Source organism: Enhydra lutris, unplaced genomic scaffold (assembly GCF_002288905.1).
Source record: "Enhydra lutris kenyoni isolate GAN:26980312 unplaced genomic scaffold, ASM228890v2 scaffoldscaffold13, whole genome shotgun sequence".
In the NCBI taxonomy this organism is placed as follows: Eukaryota; Metazoa; Chordata; class Mammalia; order Carnivora; family Mustelidae; genus Enhydra; species Enhydra lutris.
In genome coordinates this window covers 36592894-36616143 of record NW_019154097.1, presented here as the reverse complement: position 1 = coordinate 36616143, position 23250 = coordinate 36592894, and the positions used below count along the sequence as shown (strand labels likewise).

Here is a 23250-nt window from a genome sequence, read left to right as displayed (position 1 = left end):
GGCCTCTTCTCTCAAACCCCTGGTGGTCCATATTGAGAGAACAATTACCATTCTTCTTCCAGACACTGTATAAACAGTAAGAATGTGGTTAGGGCCCCCTTGAGGGCCAGCAGTTGATGAGCTCCATGGATCACTGCTCCCTTCCATGGAGAACATTCCAGCAGGATGAGGTCAGAGAGCCAAGGAAAACTGGGGGTAGGGAGGGAGGTTCCTGGGTCAGAGCTCTGGAGCAGTGCCTGGCCCCCCGACTCCACCCCTAACCTGAGCACTCTAATCACCAGACTCAGAAATCTCCAAATGTACTTGCGTCCTTGCCCTGGTATGAATACAAAGGCAGGAGTCCATTCCTGTAAAATGGTTTGTGGACTGGCGGAACTGGGAGAAATCAGATCCTTCCCAATCTCCCCCAACCTTTTTATCTCTGGACCCCAAGCTGATTGTGCTCCGGTGGCTACACAGAATTTAGCATTTGGTGGACCCGGTCCTGGGAGTGATGGATGCTGGCCACGAGCGCAATGAACACAGGAACAAAAGTAACATGTATTGAAGCAGGTTTTACCCTAGTTATGTCTTCATGTCTCACTGATTCAGCCTCAAATCCCAACTAGGCAGTCATTATTATTCTCCATGCTGTGGACGAGGAAAACTAACGCTAACTTAGTTGGTACAGTGGCAGAAACCTACATTCAAATTTGAATCAAGAACCCTTGGCTTTGCCCCCAAGGCCTCCTTCACCACGTTAGACTGGATGAATCCCCAGCTCAATGCCTATCTCCCCTGTAAGTCAGCATGGTTATAAAGGTTGTGCACTGTACAAGGGCCTCCAGGAGGGTTAGGAGTGGGAGGGTAGGAGCTGAAATGCATCCTGGGCTCTGCTCACATGAACTGTGGGCCCAGAAGGGGTGTCTCTAATTCTCACAAAGGCGCTGCCATATAAGCTAGCAGCCGCCCTACTCAGGACCCTGCTAGGCCCCTTGGAATTCTGACAGCACCCACTGTGGTGTCTGGCACCTGGCCCCTAAAATCACAGGCTGACTTGCATTGTGACCCAACTCGTTCCCATGACAAAACCTGCCATCCCCTAAGTCACCCAGCATTTGCTGCCTCCAGGCTCTTGATTCCTTGGTGCTTTTGGCCTGAAATGCCCTTTTCCTTCCAACTCCTTTCCTTCCCTCTCCATTTCCATGTCACAGAAACCTATCTTTCCTTGAAAACTCCAGCAGATGCCCATTCCTTCAAAAAACCTTTCAAAACCCACCTTAGACTCATCTCTCCCTCTGCTCTCTCACTCTGTTTGTATCGGTCAGAGCGCTTACCGCGCTCGCCTCTGACGAAGAACAGCACCTGTTGAGCATTTCCTGTGCGCGGGACTCGAATCCTTACTTCAGGAAGGCTATCGGCCCATTTTACAGAAGAAGAAGCTGAGGCTGAGGGCTTCCGGACTTGTTAGGTTCACATAGCTAAGTAGAAGGAACGGAATTAAGGCTGTTTATTTTAAAACTGTCTGCTCTGAACGGGGTAGTTCTTTCCCACAGCTGTGGTGACCACGTTGTAGTGTTAGCAAGGCGGGTTCCCGCAAATATTCTGCAAAGGAAAGAAGCTGCCCCGGTGTTGTTTTCCCTCCTTGCCTGGGCGAGCTGCCACTCTTCCAAAGCTCCAAGGCGGACCCTTCACCCACGCGGGCCCCAGTGGCTCTTTGGGAAACAGGCTCGCATCTCTGCGGCGGGGCAGAGAGAGACCCCAGGGGGGCGCCCGGGTCTGCAAGGGCAGGAACCGCGCGGGACAAGGAGGCAGCAGGCACCCCAACCACACCCAGCCCCGCCACCTTGTTTACGCCTCTTGCACGGCCCCTCCCGCCGGGCCTGGCACGTGACCTTCGCCCCGCCCCTCGCTCCCTCGCGTGGCTCCTCCCGCCGCGCCGGCCCTTCTTTTCGCCTCCTTCGGAGTCACAAGATCTCTCAGCGGCCTCCTTTCGGGATCCCTCCGCCCGTCCCCGCCCCCCTGCCTTCCAAACTCTCCTGGGTCCTTTCTCGACTGACCCGCATTATCAGTAATGAACAGGACGGCCTCTTCCGTCCAACGGGGCTGCCGGCTGCGGTCATCTGTCACTGGAGTCGAGAGGCAGGCGAGACCCAACTGGGAACTCTTTTTCGTGGCGGAGGCTGCAGCGGCCGTGGACATTTCACGACGGGGGGAGGTGCTGTACGTCCAAGATGGCGGCGCCCTGTAGGCTGGAGGAACTGTGAGGTAAACAGCTGAGGGGGAGGAGACGGTGGGTGAGTATGGGGGTGTCTCCCCCTTCTTTTCATGGGGGCTTCTCGGGGCAGCCCTGGCACCATGACCCCGGTCTGGGAGGCCCCGAGGGGCTGGGGCAAGGGGCTCCCTTGCTGGCGAGGGAACCCCGGGAAGGGGTGTTCGGAGAGCTTTCCCCTCCCTCTTATTACGCGCTATCTCTGGCGGGGCCCCGCAGAGCTGGCGAGTCCCTGCGGAGGAGAGGCGGGCCGGGCCCGCACTTCGCCCCTCCTCGGCGGCGGAGGGGACGGCTGCACCCCCGGGGCGCCGTGCCGAGGGCAGGGGTGAGGTGGGCCCCTTCGCCAGCCCCTCACTTGGTGGGGTGACAGGTTCTCGCGGGGTGCGGGGGGCAGGGGAGGGACCCTTGTCCGGAGGGTAAGGGCCGATGGGGGGAGGGCGGCTGGTTCTGGGGCTTCAGGAGAGGGGTCAGGGGTGGGGAGGAGAATGAATGGAGGCTGCCTGTGGGCATCGGAGACTCGCCTGCACTCGGTGTCCCCGCTGAAACTGGCAGGACTAGGGGCCTCTCTCCGGGTGCGCTTGTGGGTGTTTAATTGCTGGTGAAAGACAGTTACCTTAAAGTCAGCAGAGGGGAGCCTCAAGAGACAGCTGTTTGCAGAGCCACTCCTAGACGCTCATTCATTCATTTGAGGAACTGGAGATGAAGAGCCCGCAGTCCGGGAGAGCTTGTAGAGTTAAAGCTCTTTGTGTTTCCTGTTGAAGAGTTTGGCTTCGTGTGTTTTGGATTTGGGGGTGGGACTGCTCGGGAGGGGGCGCGGCCCCCCTAATAGCAACAGCTCCGTGTCTGGAGTACTCATTGGGAAGCGCTTTGCAGTCATCATCTCCTTTAGTGCTTGCGACAAAGGGAAGAGGCAGCCACTGTTAACACCTCCATTTCCCTGGTCAAGAAACTGAGGCCCAGAGAGATTAGGGTTACTTGCCCAAGGTCACACCCCTGCGTTTATCTGAGCCAGGGCTGGAATTGGGGTCTGGGGCTATGCTGAGGGTTCCAAGACGGTGCGCCTGTCATGATTTACACTCACATTCATCTGTTTATACTCTCATTTATCTGTTATTTGACCAAAGCCAGCCTGTCATTCTGTTAATCAGTTGGCCAGAGTTTGTGCACAAGTGCCTGTGCGCGTGCGTGCGTGTGTGTGTGTGTGTGTGTGTGTGTGTAATTTTGAAGAGGGGTACATCAGCTTCTATACCTTAGCTGTATAGGTATATAGCTGTAGGTGCATGTACACTCTAGCCTTGTTTGGGATCGCAGTGTTGTGCTTGTAAATATGTTAGTCTAAATTAGGCTGGCAAGTGTTTGATGTTTTTGTAAAACTGATGCGTTTACTGCAGAAAGAAGGCCCACTAAAATCCTTGCTGGGTTTTTTTATGGAAAGCATAGAAATAGCACTTCACTTTACACAGAGTAAGCTGTAAAAGTACTAAAATAGAATAATACTCTTCTGAGATACTTTGATTTATAATTTTGGGATCAACTTGGAGTCATCTGAATTCAAACATGCTGGCAAAGTGGAGCTGTAAATTTCAGGAAGCATCATAAAACCGAATCTTCCGGGAGCCCTTGATTTACTGAACAACCACCTGTGATTCTTAAGTTGAACATTCCTGAGTAAACCTGGAATATGCAAATACGAAAGCTGATTTAAGGTTGTGCAGGGAAATGTCCCTGTAACAGTCATGCATCAGGCAAATGAGGCTCCTCAGAAACACTGAAACATTCTTCGCTATTGCCCTGGGGAGCTGCAGAATCTTCCTCCAATCACCTGGTGTAAACTTAAGGGCTATTTATAGAAGATGTAAAATGAAAATATCCTCTTACTAAAGTTAATATCTTATCCAAAATGCTCTTGCATCACGTGCCTGGAAGGGTAGATGATGTAAGCTTGCTTCACTTCATGCATTTCCTGGTGTCATAAAGACTTGGTATGTTTCTAAATTCCTAGTTCAATTCTTAGGCGGCTACAGCTTTCTCACTTATCTCGGTTAAGCTGGAGTGTGTCAAGTCCTGTGACTCAGTTGTACTCTCCCTCCCTGGGCTAAGAGCAAAGATATCCTGGACTGCTGCTGTTGCGGTGTAACCTGATGCCTTTTGTGCATGCTTGGTTTCAGTTGTGAGCTGAAACTGAGGAGTCTTACTAGGACAAATCAGACACATACCTGTCTATGTAGTGTTTACCGAATAATGAAAATGCGGGGAACAAGAGATCTCAAAGCAGTAATGTTCACCAGAACCTTCATGCACAGATGTCTGGCTTCGTAGTAGGTGACCCTACATATTTGGTCTTCAAGGATACCCTGGAAATATATTTTGGAAGAAGTCATAGGTGATTCTCATGTACACCAGAAGTTGAAGACCAGTGGTTTCAAGTATCAATTTGGCTATTTTTCCTTTAATGTATAATGTATTGCAGAGACATTTCCTAAAATAGTTTCTAAACTCTGGTGTGGGTAGTGGTGGGTGAGTTTTGGGCTCTGAATTACAGCTGACTTGATCTTGTAGCTCTGTCTTCTTTCACCATTTGTTAGGGTACAGGGATGTTCTTTTCCCGGTTCCAGAGCCATAGCCGACTAAAATTAGCTTTTCCTGGAATTAATTGTACACTCTTGGATGCAAATGAACCCGAAACAGCAACACATCAACCATTTTAAGCTTTTCCTAAAAATCAAATAGCTTTTGACTTTTCAAAAGCCATTGAAGTTTTCTGAGTTTCAGTTTCTTCATCTTTGAGGTAAGAGAGTTGAATTGTGAATTAGACGATTTCTGATAAATTTCTGGGATTTCAAGTCCTCCTGCGGCTTCAGCTAAACATTCTGAGTAAATTGAATCCAAGTGTTAATGGGTTTATAATAACTAAGCAAATTGGTGACTCTTAGCCTGACCCGTTGAGTGATGACTTATTTGTCCTTTCCTTTATATCACATGATTTTTTTAAAAGGTAATTCCCTGTAAGTTCATTATATTATAAGTCTCTCTTTGGGAGATTAATTTTGTTTGTCATATAAGTAGGTGAAATTAAGCATGAAAGCAAAATGTACTCAATAACATTCAAACCTGTAGCTGTTTGCTTTAAAAAAAAAAGTGTGTATAATTAGCATACATGCACATTTGAGTTTTTTCCCTCAGTGCTTAGTATAATTTAGTTTGCATGACAATACTAATTTTTCGCCATTTAAATTGGTCTGAAAGAGGTTTCCTCTCAGCAGTTTTTCTTCTTTCTCTGATTTACTTTTTAAGCCTATAGTTACAAGAAATTAATCATTTTTTAAAAATTTATTTATTTGACAGACAGAAATGACAAGTAGGCAGAGAGGCAGGCAGAGAGAGAGGAGGAAGCAGGCTCCCTGCTGAGCAGAGAGCCCGATGCAGGGCTCGATCCCAGGACTCTGGGATCATGACCCGAGCCGAAGGCAGAGGTTTAAACCCACTGAGCCACCCAGGTGCCCCAAGAAATTAATCATTTAATACCTAATGTCTATGTGTGGGGTTTTTTTGAGGGGGTAAATCAAAAAAGAGCCCCCCCCAATGGTGAATACTGTGTTTTTTTTTTTTTTTTTTTAAGATTTTATTTATTTATTTGACAGACAGAGATCACAAGTACGCAGAGAGGCAGGCAGAGAGAGAGGGAAGCAGGCTCCTCGCAGAGCAGAGAGCCCGATGCGGGGCTCGATCCCAGGACCCTGAGATCATGACCCGAGCCGAAGGCAGAGGCTTTAACCCACTGAGCCACCCAGGCGCCCCTGAATACTGCTTTTTATATAAAAAAGGTATATGATGTTAGGACCTTGCTAGTTTCTTCTTGTCCCTTGTGCAGTGCTAACTTTTGTTCTTTCCAGGGAAGTAGCAAAAGGTAACAGATGAATGAATCAGAATGTCATCTAATGAGTAAAGTGCATTAAAAACCTAGCTTTGATACAAAACAAGGCATGGTAGTTACTGGCCTAGAACTCAGAGATCACTTTCTAAAGTAAAGACACCATGAAGTATTTGAGTAACAAGGGACAATTTTGTCTTTCTATTGGTGATGGAAAGCCCAGTAGGGAGTGATAAGGAAGAACAGATGTAGTGACCTTAAAGTCTGCATGCATTCGGTAAGACCTGTGCTACTTTGAGTGGTTCACCGAGCACAGTAGCAAATGTAAAGTGTATCCATTTTAAGTTCTGGAACAGTTTTATCAATGTTTCACATACAAGTTGTTACATGGAGAGACTGCTAAGCCTTATGGACCCAGCAATACATTTTGTTCAGTAGCAATATTGTTATAAGCCTTTTTATTTGGTGAGTACTTGTGGCTAGTACGGTGCTAAGCATTTGACATGCTTGATGCCCTTGAAGTCTCCCCACAGCCTTAAGAGGTAGGATAGGATAGGGAGATGAAGAAACAGGCCTAAGGTCACTTACTCACCTTCTGAGCTGGGATTTGAACCCTCTTGGTTGACTTCAGACCCCAAACATTTCATCTTTCACGTTGATAAACGACATGAACTGCTAATCTTATAAACTGATTCATAGGTCAGTGGTTCTTAACGTTTGGGGGGCCTCAGTTCCCCTCTGAAAATCCGTGGGAAGCCTTGAACCAAGTATCCCTTCCTATCCCATTACTATCAAACAGTTCGTACAGACTCATTCAGGAACTTTATGGACCCAGCCTGCAGCCCAACTGATTCTTCTTCTTCTTCTTCTTCTTTTTTTTTTTTTTTTTAAAGATTTTATTTATTTATTTGACAGAGATCACAACTAGGCAGAGAGGCAGGCAGAGAGAGAGGAAGGGAAGCAGGCTCCCTGCTGAGCAGAGAGCCTGATGCGGGGCTCAATCCCAGGACCCCGGGACCAATACCGGGCCGAAGGCAGAGGCTGTAACCCACTGAGCCACCCAGGCGCCCCCCCAACTGATTATTCTAGATAGATTGCTCCTCTTAAAAATGGACTTGGGGGGGGGGCACCTGGGTGGCTCAGTGGTTAAGCCTCTGCCTTCGGCTCAGGTCATGATTTCAGGGTTTTGGGATCGAGTCCCGCATCGGGTTCTCTGCTCTGCAGGGAGCCTGCTTCCTCCTCTCTCTCTCTCTCTGCTTGCCTCTCTGACCATTTGTGATCTCTCTCTGTCAAATAAATAAAATCTTAAAAAAAAAAAAATGGACTTGGGCTTTATTAAAAACAATTAAAAAAAAAAAAACAAAAACGGTATGTAGGAAAGACCCAAGCCTTTTAAAGGTGGACCTGTGTGCTGTTTGTATTATAAATCCTCTTGTTAAATTTTTATATTGAAAGGTTCTTTACACTTCCCTGGGAATTCAACCTTAAATGCCACATTTAAAAAAATCAGAAGTGGGGATCTCAGGTGTGGAACTTGCTAAAAGCTTGTCAGGCCTGGTGTTCAGTCTGTGTTGGTACCTTTAGCACCTGGCAGAATTCCACTGGGCTTTTTTCCAAGGTTTATGCACTGTATTTTTTTCCCTTGTGAACCTCAGAGTATTTATAAAATTATTTATTAAATATATGTTTTTGGTGTTTCTTGGCATCATCCTTTTTCTTCCTGGACCAGTGGCTCTCAGCCTTTAGTGGGCATCAGAATGAACCAGAAGACCCCACCCCCAGAGGTTCTGACTCAGAGGTGTGATTCGGGTCCAAGTGCATTTCTAAAAATCCTCAGGTGATGCTGCTGTTGCTGGTGCAAGGACTGCTTTTGGAACCACTGTCCTAGACCGTCAGTCAAACCCTGTGCCCTTATTCCCCACAGTATTTCTATTTTAGTTCCATGAACCTGAAACTTAAAGAAATCTTAACAGTTTGCTCAGATTTCTTTTAGGGGAAGCTTGTAGAGTGACTCTTTGAAGCATACATGGTATCTGTCTGACCTTATTTTCTCGGTAAATAATTTTGTTCAGGCTAAAGAAACACATAGAAGAGCGGTATCTTACTGAAATCAAGCTCTGTCCCTGCAGGCAGGTTTGACAAGATTCACCTTCGAAATAGGGTATAAGCTTCAGCGAGTTGTCCTTCAAGGTCCCTGATGGCAAAAAATTCTGAATGGCAAATCTGGAGCTCCCCTGCCCCAGCTGGTGTGACCTTGAGAGACCTGCAGCTGCGAGACCGTGGAAGTCCCCCACGACTACACGTTTTGGCAGGGTTTGCCATCAGCTGCTTCCCTCTGACATACAAAGTAGTGTTTCCTACCCGCTTCTCCTTCTGTGTGTCTGTGGGAAGAGGGAATCGGAGCTAGTATCTTATCCTTTTTGGATGCTTTTGTGCTGAAGGTGGCTTGGTTCACTTGATAGACTATTGTCCTAAGAGGGGCGCCTGGGTGGCTCAGTGGTTAGGGCCTCTGCCTTCGGCTCGGGTCATGATCCCAGGGTCCTGGGATCGAGCCTCACATCGGGCTCTCTGCTTGGCAGGGAGCCTGCCTCCTCCTGCTCTCTCTCTCTGCCTGCCTCTCTGCCTACTTGTGATCTGTCTGTCAAATAAATAAAAATCTTAAAAAAAAAAAATTAAAAAAAAAGAATATTGTCCTAAGAAATCACCTGAGTCTGTTCCTGAGCGGGAGCTGAACACAATAGTGTCCTAGTGTATGATTATTACTGTTATCTTTGTTATTAACATAATGGTGGGATGGTTCTGTTCCTCCTGTCCTGTACTTGATACTGAAATAGTCTGTGCCTGAACCTTATCTGAATTGTCTTCGAATTTATAGATGAAAAACCCGAGTAGAGACAGCAGGTATGGCGAAGGGCATCTGCCTGCCTTTATTTGTTGTAGACAGCTGTGCGTAAAACCTCAGGCCATGTGGTGTACAGTTCCAGGGAGTCCTAGGACAGAAGGCCACACACAGTACTGGCCTTCCAAAAGTCTGGACGTGCAGCTGATATTCAGATAAAATACTTTGTAAGAGCATTTTCTGCGCCTGCCACTAGTGTTTCATAAAGAGGTAGATAGCTCTTAGCCCTCTCACGGCTTGTACTGCATCTGGCCTAGCGCAGAGAGATGTGAAAACATGTGTATGGGTCCTGCCAGTGACAACTGTCCGTGGCTGTGAAGCTGTCCGTGTTAAGTTCGTGTGTAATCCTACGTATATAAGCCATCTATCTGCAAACACCTTAAGAATCAAATTAAGGTGAACTATGAAAACAAATTGACCTGTGCTTTTTGTTGTTGTTTTTTAAGATTTATTTATTTATTTATTTGAGAGAGAGAGAGAGAGAGAGAGAGAGAGAGATCATGAAATGCAACAGGTCAGAGGGAGAAACAGACTCCCTGCCGAGCAGGGAGCCCGATGTGGGACTCAATTCCGGAACTCCAGGATCATGACCTGAGCCGAAGGCAGATGCTTAACCAGCTGAGCCTTCCAGGTGCTCTGACCTGTGCTCTTTAACCTCAAATTACTAATAGCACAGAACCCTCTTCTTCTTCAAACCTACCCACCATTTATTTATTTATTAATTTATTCAGAAAAGCTGCTCGTAGGAAGTACCATCACACTGTCAATTTTAGGTGAGAACACAGCTTTTGGGTCAGATATGAAAGAGGAAAAATCTAGATCTGGGGGGTATGTTTCTTCTTTAATTTGGCTCTTAAAGAAAAGAGTGTGGCGTGATCCTGTTAGGCTGTGATAGGTGCTCTCTGCCACGCCCCTTAGGGGCACACATCCTGGAGGAGGGCCTTCTTCATTCCTCGCTTCCTGTCAGAAGTTCAAGGTCATATCTCACTTGACTGACCAGAGTGATTTTAGCTAGTAGTACTCCATAGGGCAGGATCTAAATATAAATGAATAAGTAAATAAATAATTAAAAATATAAATAATGCAAGTAGCCTTTGACAAGCCAGCCTTAGACTGATGACAGTTTATTACCATTAACCATTTTTTGGCCTAGCGATAAAGAATTTAAGAAGTCTTAATGTTGAGCATTGGACAACAAAAGTTCTGATTTCCTGGGCCAGTCCCTTTGTCTAGCACAGCGGTCTTGGCTGGGCGGCTGCAAGAGCTCCTCTCGCGTATGTCCCAGCGTTAGCCTTGCCTTGGATGTTCCTTTTCAGGTAAAAAACCCAACTAGGATGAATTGTAGCAGAAAGACTGTGTGACCTGTTGGACCGACAGCTGATGTTGAGGTCCTGGATAACAGAGGCATCTGTGTTGTAATTCTAGTTCTTCTCTTTTCTTTCTTCTTCTTCTTCTTTTTTTTTTTTTTAAGATTTTATTTATTTATTTGATAGAGATCACAAGTAGGCAGAGAGGCAGGCAGAGAGAGAGAGGAGGAAGCAGGCTCCCCGCTGAGCAGAGAGCCTGATGCTGTGGGGCTCGATCCCAGGACCCCGGGACCATGACCCAAGCCGAAGGCAGAGGCTCAGCCCACGGAGCCGCCCAGGCGCCTCTCGTTCTTTGTTTGACTGACTGGCGAGGCAGGCACTCCCTGTCTGAATGGTCCGGCTGGCCCTTTGCCTCCCAGCAGCGGACGGAAAGTTGGAGTATGCCGCCAAGACCCGATGCTGTTTAATGCCCAGAGTGTGCTCCCCAGGGAGATGTGATTACCTGTCGTCTGGGGCACGAGATTTTGACAGTGAGAGAGTTGTTCCGTCCTCGAGCTGGGCTTCGAGCATCGTAGTGTAGTGAAGGGCTTGTCGGCAGGCTTGCCCGTGCTCACTCGCTGGACTGACGCAGCGGCCGAGGCTCAGCTTCCGTCCTCTGCCTCCCACCCTGGATCGGCGACCAGAGACCTTGCTGAAACCTTTGCTGGACCACGAGCCATGTCTTTGCCTCTCGAGTGCCACATGCTGCAGTAGGCCTGGGGTGTCCACTGGGGGACCAAACAGATGGTTCCTGTCCTCGTGGAACTTACCATCTCGTGGCCAGACCGTCCCTAAAAATAGCCTGAATGGCTCACATTTTAAAGGCGAATTGGAACGTATTTGTAGAGATGTATATAACATGCTTAATTAATAGGAGATCATTTAGACAGGAAATACGGTAAAGAGAGGAAGAGGGGAGAGAAATGATAGCTGTCCATAAATATTTTGTGCTTGTCCTGTGGAGGGATCAGATGAAGGTCGTGCTGTTTTGAAGGCCAGGATTCAGCCTCATACGTTTACTTAAGAACTACTGTAACGGCTTCCGTGCAGTCAGACACCGTGGCGGCTGCTAGATCTGCCGCACTGACTGAGCTGCTCTCTCTCCCCGGGCGTAGCTGCTGTTCCAGTGAGGGAGACATGTTCAGTAACTAATTATGCTTATTTAATTGGCTTGTGGTAAGTGACACAAAGAAGTATAGGCTGCTAAGCAAATAAGACAGGGGACCTGACCTAGTCTGGGGCATGGGAGTGGAGGGAAGTAAAGCCTTCTCTGATGGGGCAAAAAATATATATTTTTAAAGATATATTTATTTGAGAGACAATGAGAGAGTGTATGTGCCCGCCCACGTGTGAGTGGGAGGAAGAGCAGAGGGAGACAGTCTCCAGCAGACAACCCCTGAGCACGGAGCCTTACTTGGGGCTCGATCTCACGACCCTGAGATCGCGGCCTGAGCCGAAGCCTAGAGTCGCATGCTCAGCCGACTGAGCCACCCAGGCACGATGGAGCAAATGTTTAAGCTGAGATTGTAGGGGTGAACGCTTAGCTTGGGAGTGGGTAGGCGAGAGGGGCGGGGCTGTAGGGAGGGAGGGGAGCATGGGGGTGGCGACCAGAGGGAAGCCCACTAAGTGCTTTGCACCGGGCACTGTTCCTGCGCTCGGGGCCGCTTGGGTGATGACTCCGTGCCCCGTGCTATGCCAGGGCTCCCGGAGGCATCGTCTTGTGTAACCCCACATGGCCTTCTGAGGTAGAGGCCGCTATTCTTCTCGCTTTCCAGATGAAGTAACAAGGTCAGACGTTAGGCACCTGAGGGAAACTGCCAGAAGTGGCCTAGCTAATACGTGGCAGAGCTGGGATTGTACCTTGGAACTCTAGGACTCGAGAGCCCATCCTGCCCATTTGTTTATAGCTCCAGTAAACAGCTAACAAAAGGCAGAGATTACAAGTTCAGCACAATATAAAGAATTTTCCAGCAACCAGCTGTTCAGAAATGTAGACAGAGAGAGGCACGTGCGCCCACTGTTGTAAGTGTGCATTCCGGTAGAAACTGGCCGGCCACCTGTCAGGGCTGCAGCAGGAAGGAGGTCGAGCCAGGTGAACCCTAAACTCCCTTGGGGTGCCTCTGGGATTTCACTTCATTGTAAGATTATTGTGTACATTACATGTGTTTTTTCCCTTCAGTGACCATGAAAGACACCAGGTTGACAGCGCTGGAAACCGAAGCACCGATTGTCCCCAGAACAGGTAAGGTATAAACTCGGTGCAGTGGTGGGAGAGGATAGAAGGGAATTGCTCGCCTGTACAGTTGTGCAGGGGTGTGTGTGTGTGTGTGTTTGCACTCAGGATTTAACAGTTCTGGTTTTAGCTACTTGCTAGGAACTGGTCCTTCCGTGGCATGAAGTACTTTGTCAAATGACCCAGGGTTTATTAAGTGCTCGTTCAGTGGCAGACACTGTTGAGCGCTTTCCTTGCATGTGTTACTCATTTTCTTTTTCACAGCGACACTTGTGGTGTAGCCCCATTTTACAGATGAGGGATGGGGCTGAGATGTTGGCTGAGTTTCCCAAGGTGGTGTAGCTGCCCTTGGCGGACCTGTGACTCAGACCAGTTCCGTCCAGCAGTGAGCTTTGGTTTTCACCCTAAACGAAATCGAAGACTTTGTGTTGGAGCAAATCATTTGCCTAGTGCAGAGGCGCTCAGCCCCGGCTGTGCAGATCCCCCTGGATTTCTGTGCAAATTCCACCTGTGCTCTCTCGACCGCACCCCTTAACCTGCTCTGGAGCGGGGCCTGTGCTTCGGGGTTCCGTAAATGCGGTTCTTACGGACATCCTGGGCTGAGGAGCCCGGAGCTGGGAATTCGCATTTACGCCTTCACCTGGTTTTGTTTATTAATTGTCCTCATTAGCGTTTGGGATGAATGATAACGCTGTGACAGTTTCTAGGGACTGGAGGATTCTCAGGGTCCCAGCCTATATCCTTCATAAATAACGAGGCTTTTGTGGATATGAAGGCCGAGCAGCGTTCTCGCACAAGGAGGCAGAGCTTTCTCAGTGTGACTTTTCATTTCCAGCATTTCTGTGTGTACTTCCACTGTCCCTTCTCTGGAGGTCCGCGGAATGTGGACTTGAACCCAGCGTTAAGTGGTTGTGTTCCTGTCATTGAGCCCCAGCTGAGTAACACACATCGTAAACCTCAGATTTACTCCACATTTTTCAGTACTGCGACTGGGTGACATTTCAGTAGCTAGACTTGTAAAGTTCGGAGTTTTACTGTAGGCAAGTGACTTTGTTAGGACTCGCAGCCAGATTGCTCCTGTGGTCACCGTGTCACGTGTGATGCTGAGCGGACGCTCATCTCCAGCTGCTGCGCGCGGTCCCGTCGCTAGCCTTCATGGACAGAGCGGGGTGTAATTCAGGGAAGTTTCTGGCAGGTTGTTTTCTAGAGGGAACCTGTATCTGGGATTCAGAGGTTGGGTCAGCCTCATGGATCCTTCGTCTTTAGCTGCTAGTAATTTTTTTTTTAAATATTTTATTTATTTGACAGACAGAGATCACAAGTAGGCAGAGAGAGAGAGGAGGAAGCAGGCTCCCCGCGGAGCAGAGAGCCCGATGCGGGACTCGATCCCAGGACCCTGGGATCATGACCTGAGCCGAAGGCAGAGGCTTTAACCCACTGAGCCACCCAGGCGCCCCGAGCTGCTAATAATTGTTGACAGCCTGTGGCCATCATGTTTATAAGCTTTTTTTTTTTTTTTTTTTTTTTTTTTAAAGATTTTATTTATTTATTTGTCAGAGAGAGAGAGAGGGAGAGAGAGTGAGCACAGGCAGACAGAATGGCAGGCAGAGGCAGAGGGAGAAGCAGGCTCCCTGACGAGCAAGGAGCCCGATGTGGGACTCGATCCCAGGATGCTGGGATCATGACCTGAGCCGAAGGCAGCTGCTTAACCAACTGAGCCACCCAGGCGTCCCTGATAAGCTTTTTGTTTATATTCTTAGCCTTCACAGACAGAAAACTACAAGATCTTGTCTTCCTAAGGCATTTTTGTAAGGTCTGTTTAGAAATTTGATTAGTGACTGCAAAATGTGTTTGGAGGATTTCAGTTTTTTACTAACATTGTTTTCTTTATATTCTTTACGCTTGGCTCGAAGATGATTTATCGTGGATGTTGCTGACTGTGATTTTGGGTTTTTTCATGTCATAAAATTGACATTTTATTTTTTATTCATCCTCATGAGATGGGAAATATTCCAAATATGACTTTTTCTTGAAAGACTAATTAAGACTATAAGTTAAATGCAGTTTTAAAAGGTTATTTTGTTTGTAATAAATGCTGCAAGATAATTCTATAAAATTTAGAATTAAAATATAATTTTCTCTTAACCATCTGTCATTAAAATTTTTATAGATATTTGGCACAAAGAGTGATTACTCTTATTTGTAAAGGTATTTTTAATATTCGTATTGCTAGTTAACATATTTAGTCATTTGAAAGTTCTGGATTGTTTTTGAACAAAAAAGTCACATTGATCAACTAAAAGAGCTTTTATTTTTTTTCATCAGTATGCATTTGTACTTAAACTGACAGAATTTCAACTTATAAAACACAAAACTTGGATGTTACAGCCAGAGCGGTTTACCTTTATTCAAAAGTGAACATTCGGATGCTTAACAGTAATTCTGAACGCATGCCTTGTGCACCTTGCGGACATTGCGCGGTTTTGGTACCATGGTAACGACGTGTCGTTGTTGATCACACACACTCAGGGACGCTAGAAATGCTGCTGAAGCAGGCAGTTGACGGTTCAAGTTTCAGACATTCTAAAGACCAAAGCCAGTTGTTGGCCAGATGTAGGGACTCAAGTCAAACTTGGGTGAATCCCTATTTTCCCCACATGCTGTGATCGTACTGAGTATTCTGGTCCGTTGAATCTGATGACCAGCTGTAAAGTTTAAACTTGGTTTGTTCAAAGGTGGTCACTATCCATGCCCCTGTTGCTTTCGGTTGGTTGGTCAGGAGAGACCTGAGAGACGGTGATGTTTTGAGCAGAGACCGCAAAGACAGTCAGCCATGCAAGGATCTGGGAGAGGGCATTCCAGGGATAGAGGTGCCAGGGCAGAGGCCTCGAGCAGGAACCAGTTTTCCTGGCTTTTGGGACACTGGGACTAGCACAGAGAGATGATGGGGCAGAGCGGCGCAGAAGGAAGCAGACGGAGGCTGGGGCGTTCACAGCTGCTCAGAGCACATGGAGCCTTTAGGCCACTCACGGGGTTTGGCTCTTAGTGCCTCCATGGAAAGCCATTGCACGATTCTCAACAGGAGAGGGATGGATTCTGATGTCCATATTTCAGTGTTTGTGCTGTTTTGGTGGCAGATACATCGTAGGGGAGCAGGATGGGAGGTATTGGGGCTTGGACTGGGCCCACAACGAAGGGGATAGCAAAACCAGGGGGTTTGCTGACAGGTCAGAGGAGAGGGTGAGAGCTGGGAAGTCGAGGATGTCGCCGCAGTGTTTCCTTTAGACTGATGGATGTATGTTTTCCTGAGATCCGGGAGACCTGCAGAGTGACAGGTTTTGGGGTGGGAGTGGCTGTTGAAAGTCACGGCTCCCTATGCGAGTGATGTCATCTGTAGACTGTCGTGTGACATGTGACCACTGAAGACGACGCTCACCTAGAGGAATGCTGCTTTGGCACGTACGGTATGGAGCTGGACTAACCTGGGTATTGACTTTTGGCCTCTCTTGCCTCCTGTGTTCTGTACGTGGTTATTCCAGAATGGAAGAGAGGCTTTCGCAGCTTTAAGTCGATGCTGCACGTGCCTGTGGTCTCCACGTTCACGTGACTTTTCCCAGCCGACCTTCCCCAGGCTGAAAGGTGTGTCTAACATGGGTGTGCCTCACCCGCCAGCCCCACGTGCCGGTTGAGCAGGCCCCCTCTCCCCTCAATGCACCCCCTGAGCCCTGCCCCCTTCCTCCTCCCACGTCTGGTCTCCATTGTGCGTGCTGAGTCGCTCTTCCCTCTCAGCACCCTGCACGGAGCCCTCGAGAAATACTTGAATGAGTTTTAAAAGAAGAGACACTCCATTCATGGGAATGATTCTAAAAGCTCATGATTAAACTCTTGGGGAGGACCTCTTTGAATGTCAGAATCCTTAAACTTTGGGGCACTTACATGAGGAACCTCACCTGAAACCCAAGATTTATATTTTTGGGGAGGATTAAAAAGTGTGGTTGAAAGGTAGAATTTTAGAACCAAAGAGAAAAGCTTGTTGCCAGAAATGTACCAATGTGGTTTAGGATGGAACCTTATTTTTGCTTTCTGTAAAGTGTCTGGAAGGAACAGGCTCCAGAAGCCGGACTTTGACACCTCAAATGACATTTACGAACTGACAAGCGAGCGCACTGGCCCAAGCTGGGCAGCCCTGACTGCGGCCGTCCAGTTGACTGGATGGCGCCATCTTTGTTTGGAACAGAACTCCTGTCCCGTGTTCTGGGCTGCCTGGATTTGGGGACCAGCTCCGACGTTACTGCCTTCTGAATACACAAACTAGAAACTCAGAGTCTCGCTAGACTGAGACTAGGTAGGTAGCAGTTTTACCGGAACAAAAACCAAACTTAGGGACGAAAATGCTTTTAAACCTGAGAATCATTTGTGATTTATCCGAAGAAGAAAGGAATGTGAGGGCTAGCCAGATGAGTATGCTGTGAAAAAGTCATCTTGAAAGCGGTGGCCCCAAGATTTTACTGGTTTTCTTTCTGATACTTTATGGGCCCTGCTCGGAGTCTTTGTTTGCGCTGAGTGTATGCGTATGTTCTCTCATTTAATTCTCTCCGTGGACAATAAATCCTGACAGGTTGGTATTTTCTTCACTCGTAAAATTAATTTAATCCAACTCACAAGGTGAAATTTCTGTCTATTTTCAGCTCTGAACTCTTATAAGAAAATCTTGCCAGTTGTAAGTCCTTTGAAATGGACGCCCTTCGTGATTTACCTGTAAGATTTATATTCATAGGTGTGAGCCCGCAACTTCTTACGCCATGATTAGCTATCAGAAATGCATGTAGATTCACGGACAGCAAAATCAGTGGCTGTTGCAGGGGGTTGTAATTAAACAAGAGCATAGATAAGAGTTAATACTCACCAGTTTCTGGGGCCATTGGTGCTTAAATTTGGCACTCTTGCAGGACGCGCTTAACTCTTCAGTGGGCTTTTTCTTTAGCATGTTTCCTCCCTAGGTGCTTGTTAAAATGCAGGTTCCTAAGCCCCAAGGTCAGTTTGGAATGGGCCGGGACGCTGCATTTCTAAGAGGCACCCCAGGTGGTCTGGGCCCAGCCTGGAGCTGGAGGGCTGCTACCCCAGCCCCTCTGAGCAGCGCGGAGGAAGCAACATGGCCACCAAGGACGGACGCAGCCCTGGGCCTGGGAGTTGAGCCATCTGAGTGCTGCTTTACCAGGTGACCTTGGCAAAGTTATTTATCCTTTCCGACTCTCCATATTGTCATTTGTAGAAGAGGTTATCTGCTTACCTCACGGAATGGCTTCAAGGATCAAAACCACGAGTTTGCTTGATGTCGAAGGGCTCAGGGCTTTGCAGTCGAGCAGATCTAGGTTCAAATCTCAGTTCTCTGGTTCTGCCTCTTGCTAGCTTTGCAACCCCCGGCAGATGGCTTCGTTTCTCTTTCTCGCCCCATAAAGTGGGGACCAAAGAACCAGCCCCGTGATACTGGTGTAAGGACTGGATTCACTGATGTTTGTGAAGGATGTGCAGGTCTATCTCTTAATGATCTTTGGTTGTGCTTGTTTTTGAAAATAGACCTTTAGAGAAAGAAATAATTGTAAATATGGATAGTGACAATTGGAGAATGAGCTGCTTTTTTTGTATAAAGATCAGTCAGCGACTCCACCACCAGCAGGAATGGAGTCTTTGAATGGGACAGGTTTACCCTTGTGCCCCGTTTTGTGCCTCTTGTCTGTGACCAGTGGCATTTGAATGTGACTGATGTCTGGGGTGAGGAGTTTGTGTGAAATGCCGAGATGTGGTCCCCGGTTCAAATGAGGTATCGGATGTAAGGTCTTGTGACCTAACAAGCTCGACCAGCTTCCAGGCATTGATGGGAGTGTCAAGAGGAAAATAGTATGTTTTTAGTTCTTTCTCTGAAAATAGCTCATCTACTTTTTATTTATTTATTTTTTGAAAGATTATTTTTTGAAAGATTCATTTATTTGACAGAGAGATTAAGAGCACAAGCAGGGGGAGCAGCAGGCAGAGGGAGAGGCAGACTCCCCACTGAGCAGGGAGCCCCAGGCAGGACTTGGTCCCAGGACCCCTGGGATCGTGACCTGAGCTGAAGACAGTTTACCACTGAGCCACCCACGTGCCCTCTTCTAGTTTTTAGACTGATGATTTGAGATGGAAACACAGTCTTAGCCAAAACCCAAGGCAGAGTCAGAAGAAGGAATCAAAGTAAAAAACTGTGCTGTGGTCCTGGCATTAGGTTGCCGCGACGGTTCTGACTGGTGGTGGTGTCCCCGTCTCTCTCCAATGGGTGCATTCCATAGATATCCTCTTCGCAAGTGTGTCCGATGTAGAATTATGCTCACACCCTGGCTTCTTTCCTCAGCAGAATTCTGGACGACAGGCTTTTCGCTGCATTGAACTCATGCCCTGGTTTGTCTTGCAGGCAATTTTTTTTGGGGAGAAATGGGGCCATTTTGTCCCACTGTGTGTCTTCCTTTTTCTCAGTCTGGTAGGGGCGCCAATGAAGAGCCCGCAGAGTCGCTAGTGCACGTCCCGGACCCGGCGCGGCGCAGTCGTGTAAGACAATGGCCCAGCAAGCGAATATCGGGGAGCTCCTGTCCATGCTGGACTCCCCCTTGCTGAGTGTGCGCGATGACGTGACAGCTGTCTTTAAAGAGAACCTCAGCTCTGGTAAGCGGGGCCATGCCCGTTCGCGCCCGTCTGCGCATCAGAAGAGACTGACCCGGGGGTGACTACAGTCTCCTGATGTTGGTTTTCATCTTCTATGGAGAGTTTCTAAAACACTGAGAAAAGAGCAGCTATTGCCGGGTTCACTCTCTGTGTGCTTTAAGCTTTTGATTATGGAAATATTCAAATAGACACACAGACTTATTAAGTAAGAATCACATAATGAACCCATAGCCCAGCTTCAAAGTCACTGCCTTCTTGTGTCATCTCACCTTCCTTGCTCCCCCACCCAAGTGTTTTCAAGCAAATGCCCTGCGGAAATCACGTATGCGATTTCTGGTGTAAAATGTGTGACCTCTCTTTAATCAGGGAGACAGGAATTTTGACAGTACCTTTCTTTGCTTACGGGGTTGACAAAAACCCACTATTGATTACAGAAATGGGTGCTGTTGGCAGGAGACTAACTCAGTATTCAGCCTTTTTGGAGTACCCACCATTCATTAAAAAGCATGTACCGTGTGTCCCACTGACAAGAGTCTGTGTTTCATTATAGCCTTGAGTGAAGTTTAGAGAAAACCAGTAAGTGACTGGTTCAGTGAGTCTTGTAGAGCCGAGCAGCCGAGCAGAGCCTTGTAGGCCCCAGGTCCACGGGGACACTGAAGAAGGTCAGAGGGGCCCACACGGGAAGTGTCTGCAGCATGTTGTTAAGCGGAAGAAGACATGCGCTCAGCCTGTGTGTTCGTGGGCGTGGGGGCTCTGTGTGCGCATGTGCACGTGTGTGGTTCTCCGGGAAAAGGCTGGAAAGCCCGTGGACCAGTCTCAGGGATGTTGGTCTCTGAGGAGTGGGTTGAGAGAGGCCGGTAGCGAGGACTTTCGTCTTCTGTACTTTCACATCATCTGAACCCTTATCCGCGGACATGGTTACCGTCTTATAATCAAAGACGGCAATCAGTAAGAGAAGACAGCATTTCAGTGCTTTTGTGGATGTTCAGGAGGGTTAATCTGGTATCATCCTATTGTTAAACCTCAGTGGATGGACGGCTAGAAATAGAATGTCACGTAACTTTGGGCAGCATTGAGAAACACTTTCTGGATTTCGTGACCGACAGCCATTTGAGGTGAGTTGAGGATATTAAAGGAAATAACTCTTCCCTTTTCCTCTGTTCAGACCGTGGTCCGATGCTCGTCAACACCCTGGTGGATTATTACCTGGAAACGAATTCTCAGCCGGTATTGCACATCCTGACTACCTTGCAAGAGCCTCACGACAAGGTAACCGCTGGACATCAGGGCTGGGCTGCTCAGTCCGGCCCTGGCCCGTGCGACGGCTTCTGTGTGCACCCCCCGGCCCGTGCATTCTGTCGAGAGCGTGCTCCTTCCGCCTCTCCGTGCCACAGACGATCCTGTTCCCAGATTGCAACTGCAGAGAAAAATAATTGGCAGAACCCATGTGTCCTGAGAAGTTTACGAATAAAACGTATTCCAGAGGTGTTTTAAGCTCTTGCTATTCCAAGAAATCCTATAATTCCATTCCTGTCATTGTACAGTGACAGCTTGACCCGTAAGGTGCCCATCTTTAAAACCATGCTTTGAGTAGGATTTTGGACTTAATCTGTGTGGGAAAATCTGTGGGTCCAGACAGCTAATGGGCCTAATTGTGGAGTCCTGTTGACCAGCACCAGGCTCGTGCAGGGCTCCTTAGTGTTTATTTTTGTTGGTGGAAAATAGCTCACAAAGCATTGCTGTTGCACATTTCGGTGAAGGGTTGAGTTTCTTTCTTTTTTTTTTTTTTTTTGGAAGATTTCTTTATTTGAGAGAGAGAGTTATTGAGGGAACACAAGCAGGGGGAGTGGGAGAGGGAGAAGCAGATGCCCCGCCGAGCAGGGAGCCCGATGCAGGATTTGATCCCAGGACCCTGGGATCATGATCTGAGCCAAAGGCAGTTGCCCAACAACTGAGCCACCCAGGAGCCCCACGTGTTGAGTTTCTATATGCTAGTGGCTTCACCAGGATTTGAAGACCCTGCCGTTGTGTGCTTTTCCAGTATATTTTGTTCTGTTGAATTTTAATTTCTAGACTACCCAGTTTATATTTGGGGCCAAACCATGTAGATAGGGCTATGGTACCATAAGCAACTGTTTCCAGCTGGATCCCCTCACAGCGTCACCAACCTGCCACAGGCTTGGGGCTAGCGCTCATTGGAAGAAGTAGCTTATTTGTACTTTAATAAGGAGTGAGGGAGTCTGGCGCCCCCCAGCTTGCACATGTGTGTCATGGGATCTTTTTCAGGACTTGCCAGCTTGCTGCCCTCTCTCTGGCAAAACTTAGCGGTGTTTGGTGTGCCACTGTGATTTTTAAAGATCTTTTGTGGCCTTTGCTTCCCATCCGTGGCAACTCAAGGGACTGGCATACGTCACAGCTACCTCTGTCGGTGTCCCCTACTGCGTTCGCATGAGGATTTCCCTCATTTCCCTAGATTTCTTCCCACCCCCACCCCAGCCTTACTGAGACCTCTTTCTCCTGTTCTTTTACATGTTTAGCACCTCTTGGACAAAATGAACGAGTGCATGGGCAGAGCCGCCTCTCGGCTGCCCGCGTTGTCTCTGTTGGGGCACGTCATCAGGCTGCAGCCACCGTGGAAGCACAAACTCTCCCAAGCACCTCTTTTGCCTTCTTTACTCAAATGTCTCAAGGTACGATGTTTGCAAGGGTTTGAACGAAATGCCTTTATGAGTATCGTTTCTGAAACTCTGGGGAACTTGAAAGCGAGTGAGCTAGATTTGAACTTTGAGAGTTTAGAATCAGCGTTTGGCTTTCCTCGACTGGCACATCGTCTAGAGGTGGGGCTCGGTCCGTTCTCCGCGCGCCCTGGTGATGGTGAGCGCCTTTTGTCAAAGCAGATACGGTTCAACGTGACCTTATTCCCACCATCTTTGACTCTCTCGTCGTCCCGTCTTCCCTCCGTTAAAACATCTGGTTTCTCTTTGGGGGAAGCCTGGATTCTCTTTTAGCTCGGGGAAAAGTGGCTGCCCGCTCTATTTAACCATTTAGGAGCAGGTGCTGGTTGCGGCCATAATTAAGGTTTTGTTAATGCAAGGCCTCCGGGGTCGCAGTCTGCCTTTCGCACTAAATGTAGTGTATTTTTCTACACAGCGAGTCAAAACCTGAATAGAACTTTGGAGTTTTTAGTTTTGACGGTGCCTTGCTGAAATACTCCAGGCTATTAGCTAAATCTCTTGTAATTCCCAGACTCGTTTCCTAGCTATAGACTGAGACAATGTGGCTAATACTCACTGCCTCTACCTCACAGAGACATGAAAATATGCAGTAGTGTTTGTTCTCGGTGGGCAGCACCTTTGGGTCGTGTGGTAGAGCACCCTGCAAACTGATTTTTGCTCTCTGCAGTGGGGTCGCCGTGTCATTCCCCCCGGAGGTGGGAGTAACGTTGCTAGGGCTTCCTAAAAACATGGGACTGAATGTTGACAAAAAACAAGAAAAATTGGAACAACTTAACTTTTTTTTTTAAGTGAGTGGATTGGTGAGAATATAACTCCATCTTGAGGCCGCACAGTTCAGTTCAGCTTGTAGAACACTTCCCTTTTTCAAAAGGGTAAGCTTCGGCAGCCCCTCGTGGGCTGCTACCCAAGCCATCCGTTAGAGTATTACCATAAGCAAATTAGGGTTAGTGTTTTGTACTGGAACTGGTTATGTGTTCTTGATTCTCCTACCAGTATTTTATGTTCTTCTTCCTAGACAGGTGTTGGCTGTGACAAAAGGCGTAGTGCTTAACGTAAAATGAAATCTACTTAAGGCTTTATTTCCAGACTCTTAGATTTCCTTTTCTTTTTTAACAGTAATAATGAAGTCTTAGCCTGCATGGTAATCTTCCGATTAATATTTTGTATCTTAAATCTGAATTCCAGTTACTTGGCCAACATTCATGATTTAATTATGGGTCAG

General features: G+C 47.7%; 1 protein-coding gene across 3 annotated transcripts in view; it reads left to right on the top strand.

Moving 5' to 3' along the window:
- Positions 1-2217: 2217 nt before the first annotated feature.
- The window catches only part of LOC111145731 (TSC complex subunit 1), a 47360-nt gene continuing 26327 nt past the window's right edge, over positions 2218-23250 (top strand). For all 3 annotated transcript variants that reach the window (XM_022500891.1, XM_022500890.1, XM_022500892.1), the window contains exons 1-5: positions 2218-2276; positions 12547-12609; positions 19108-19293; positions 20459-20562; positions 21831-21983. In XM_022500891.1, the coding sequence (XP_022356599.1) occupies positions 19188-19293; positions 20459-20562; positions 21831-21983 (363 nt within the window). In that variant the 5' untranslated portion in view covers positions 2218-2276; positions 12547-12609; positions 19108-19187. The remainder of the gene's footprint in view (positions 2277-12546; positions 12610-19107; positions 19294-20458; positions 20563-21830; positions 21984-23250) is intronic.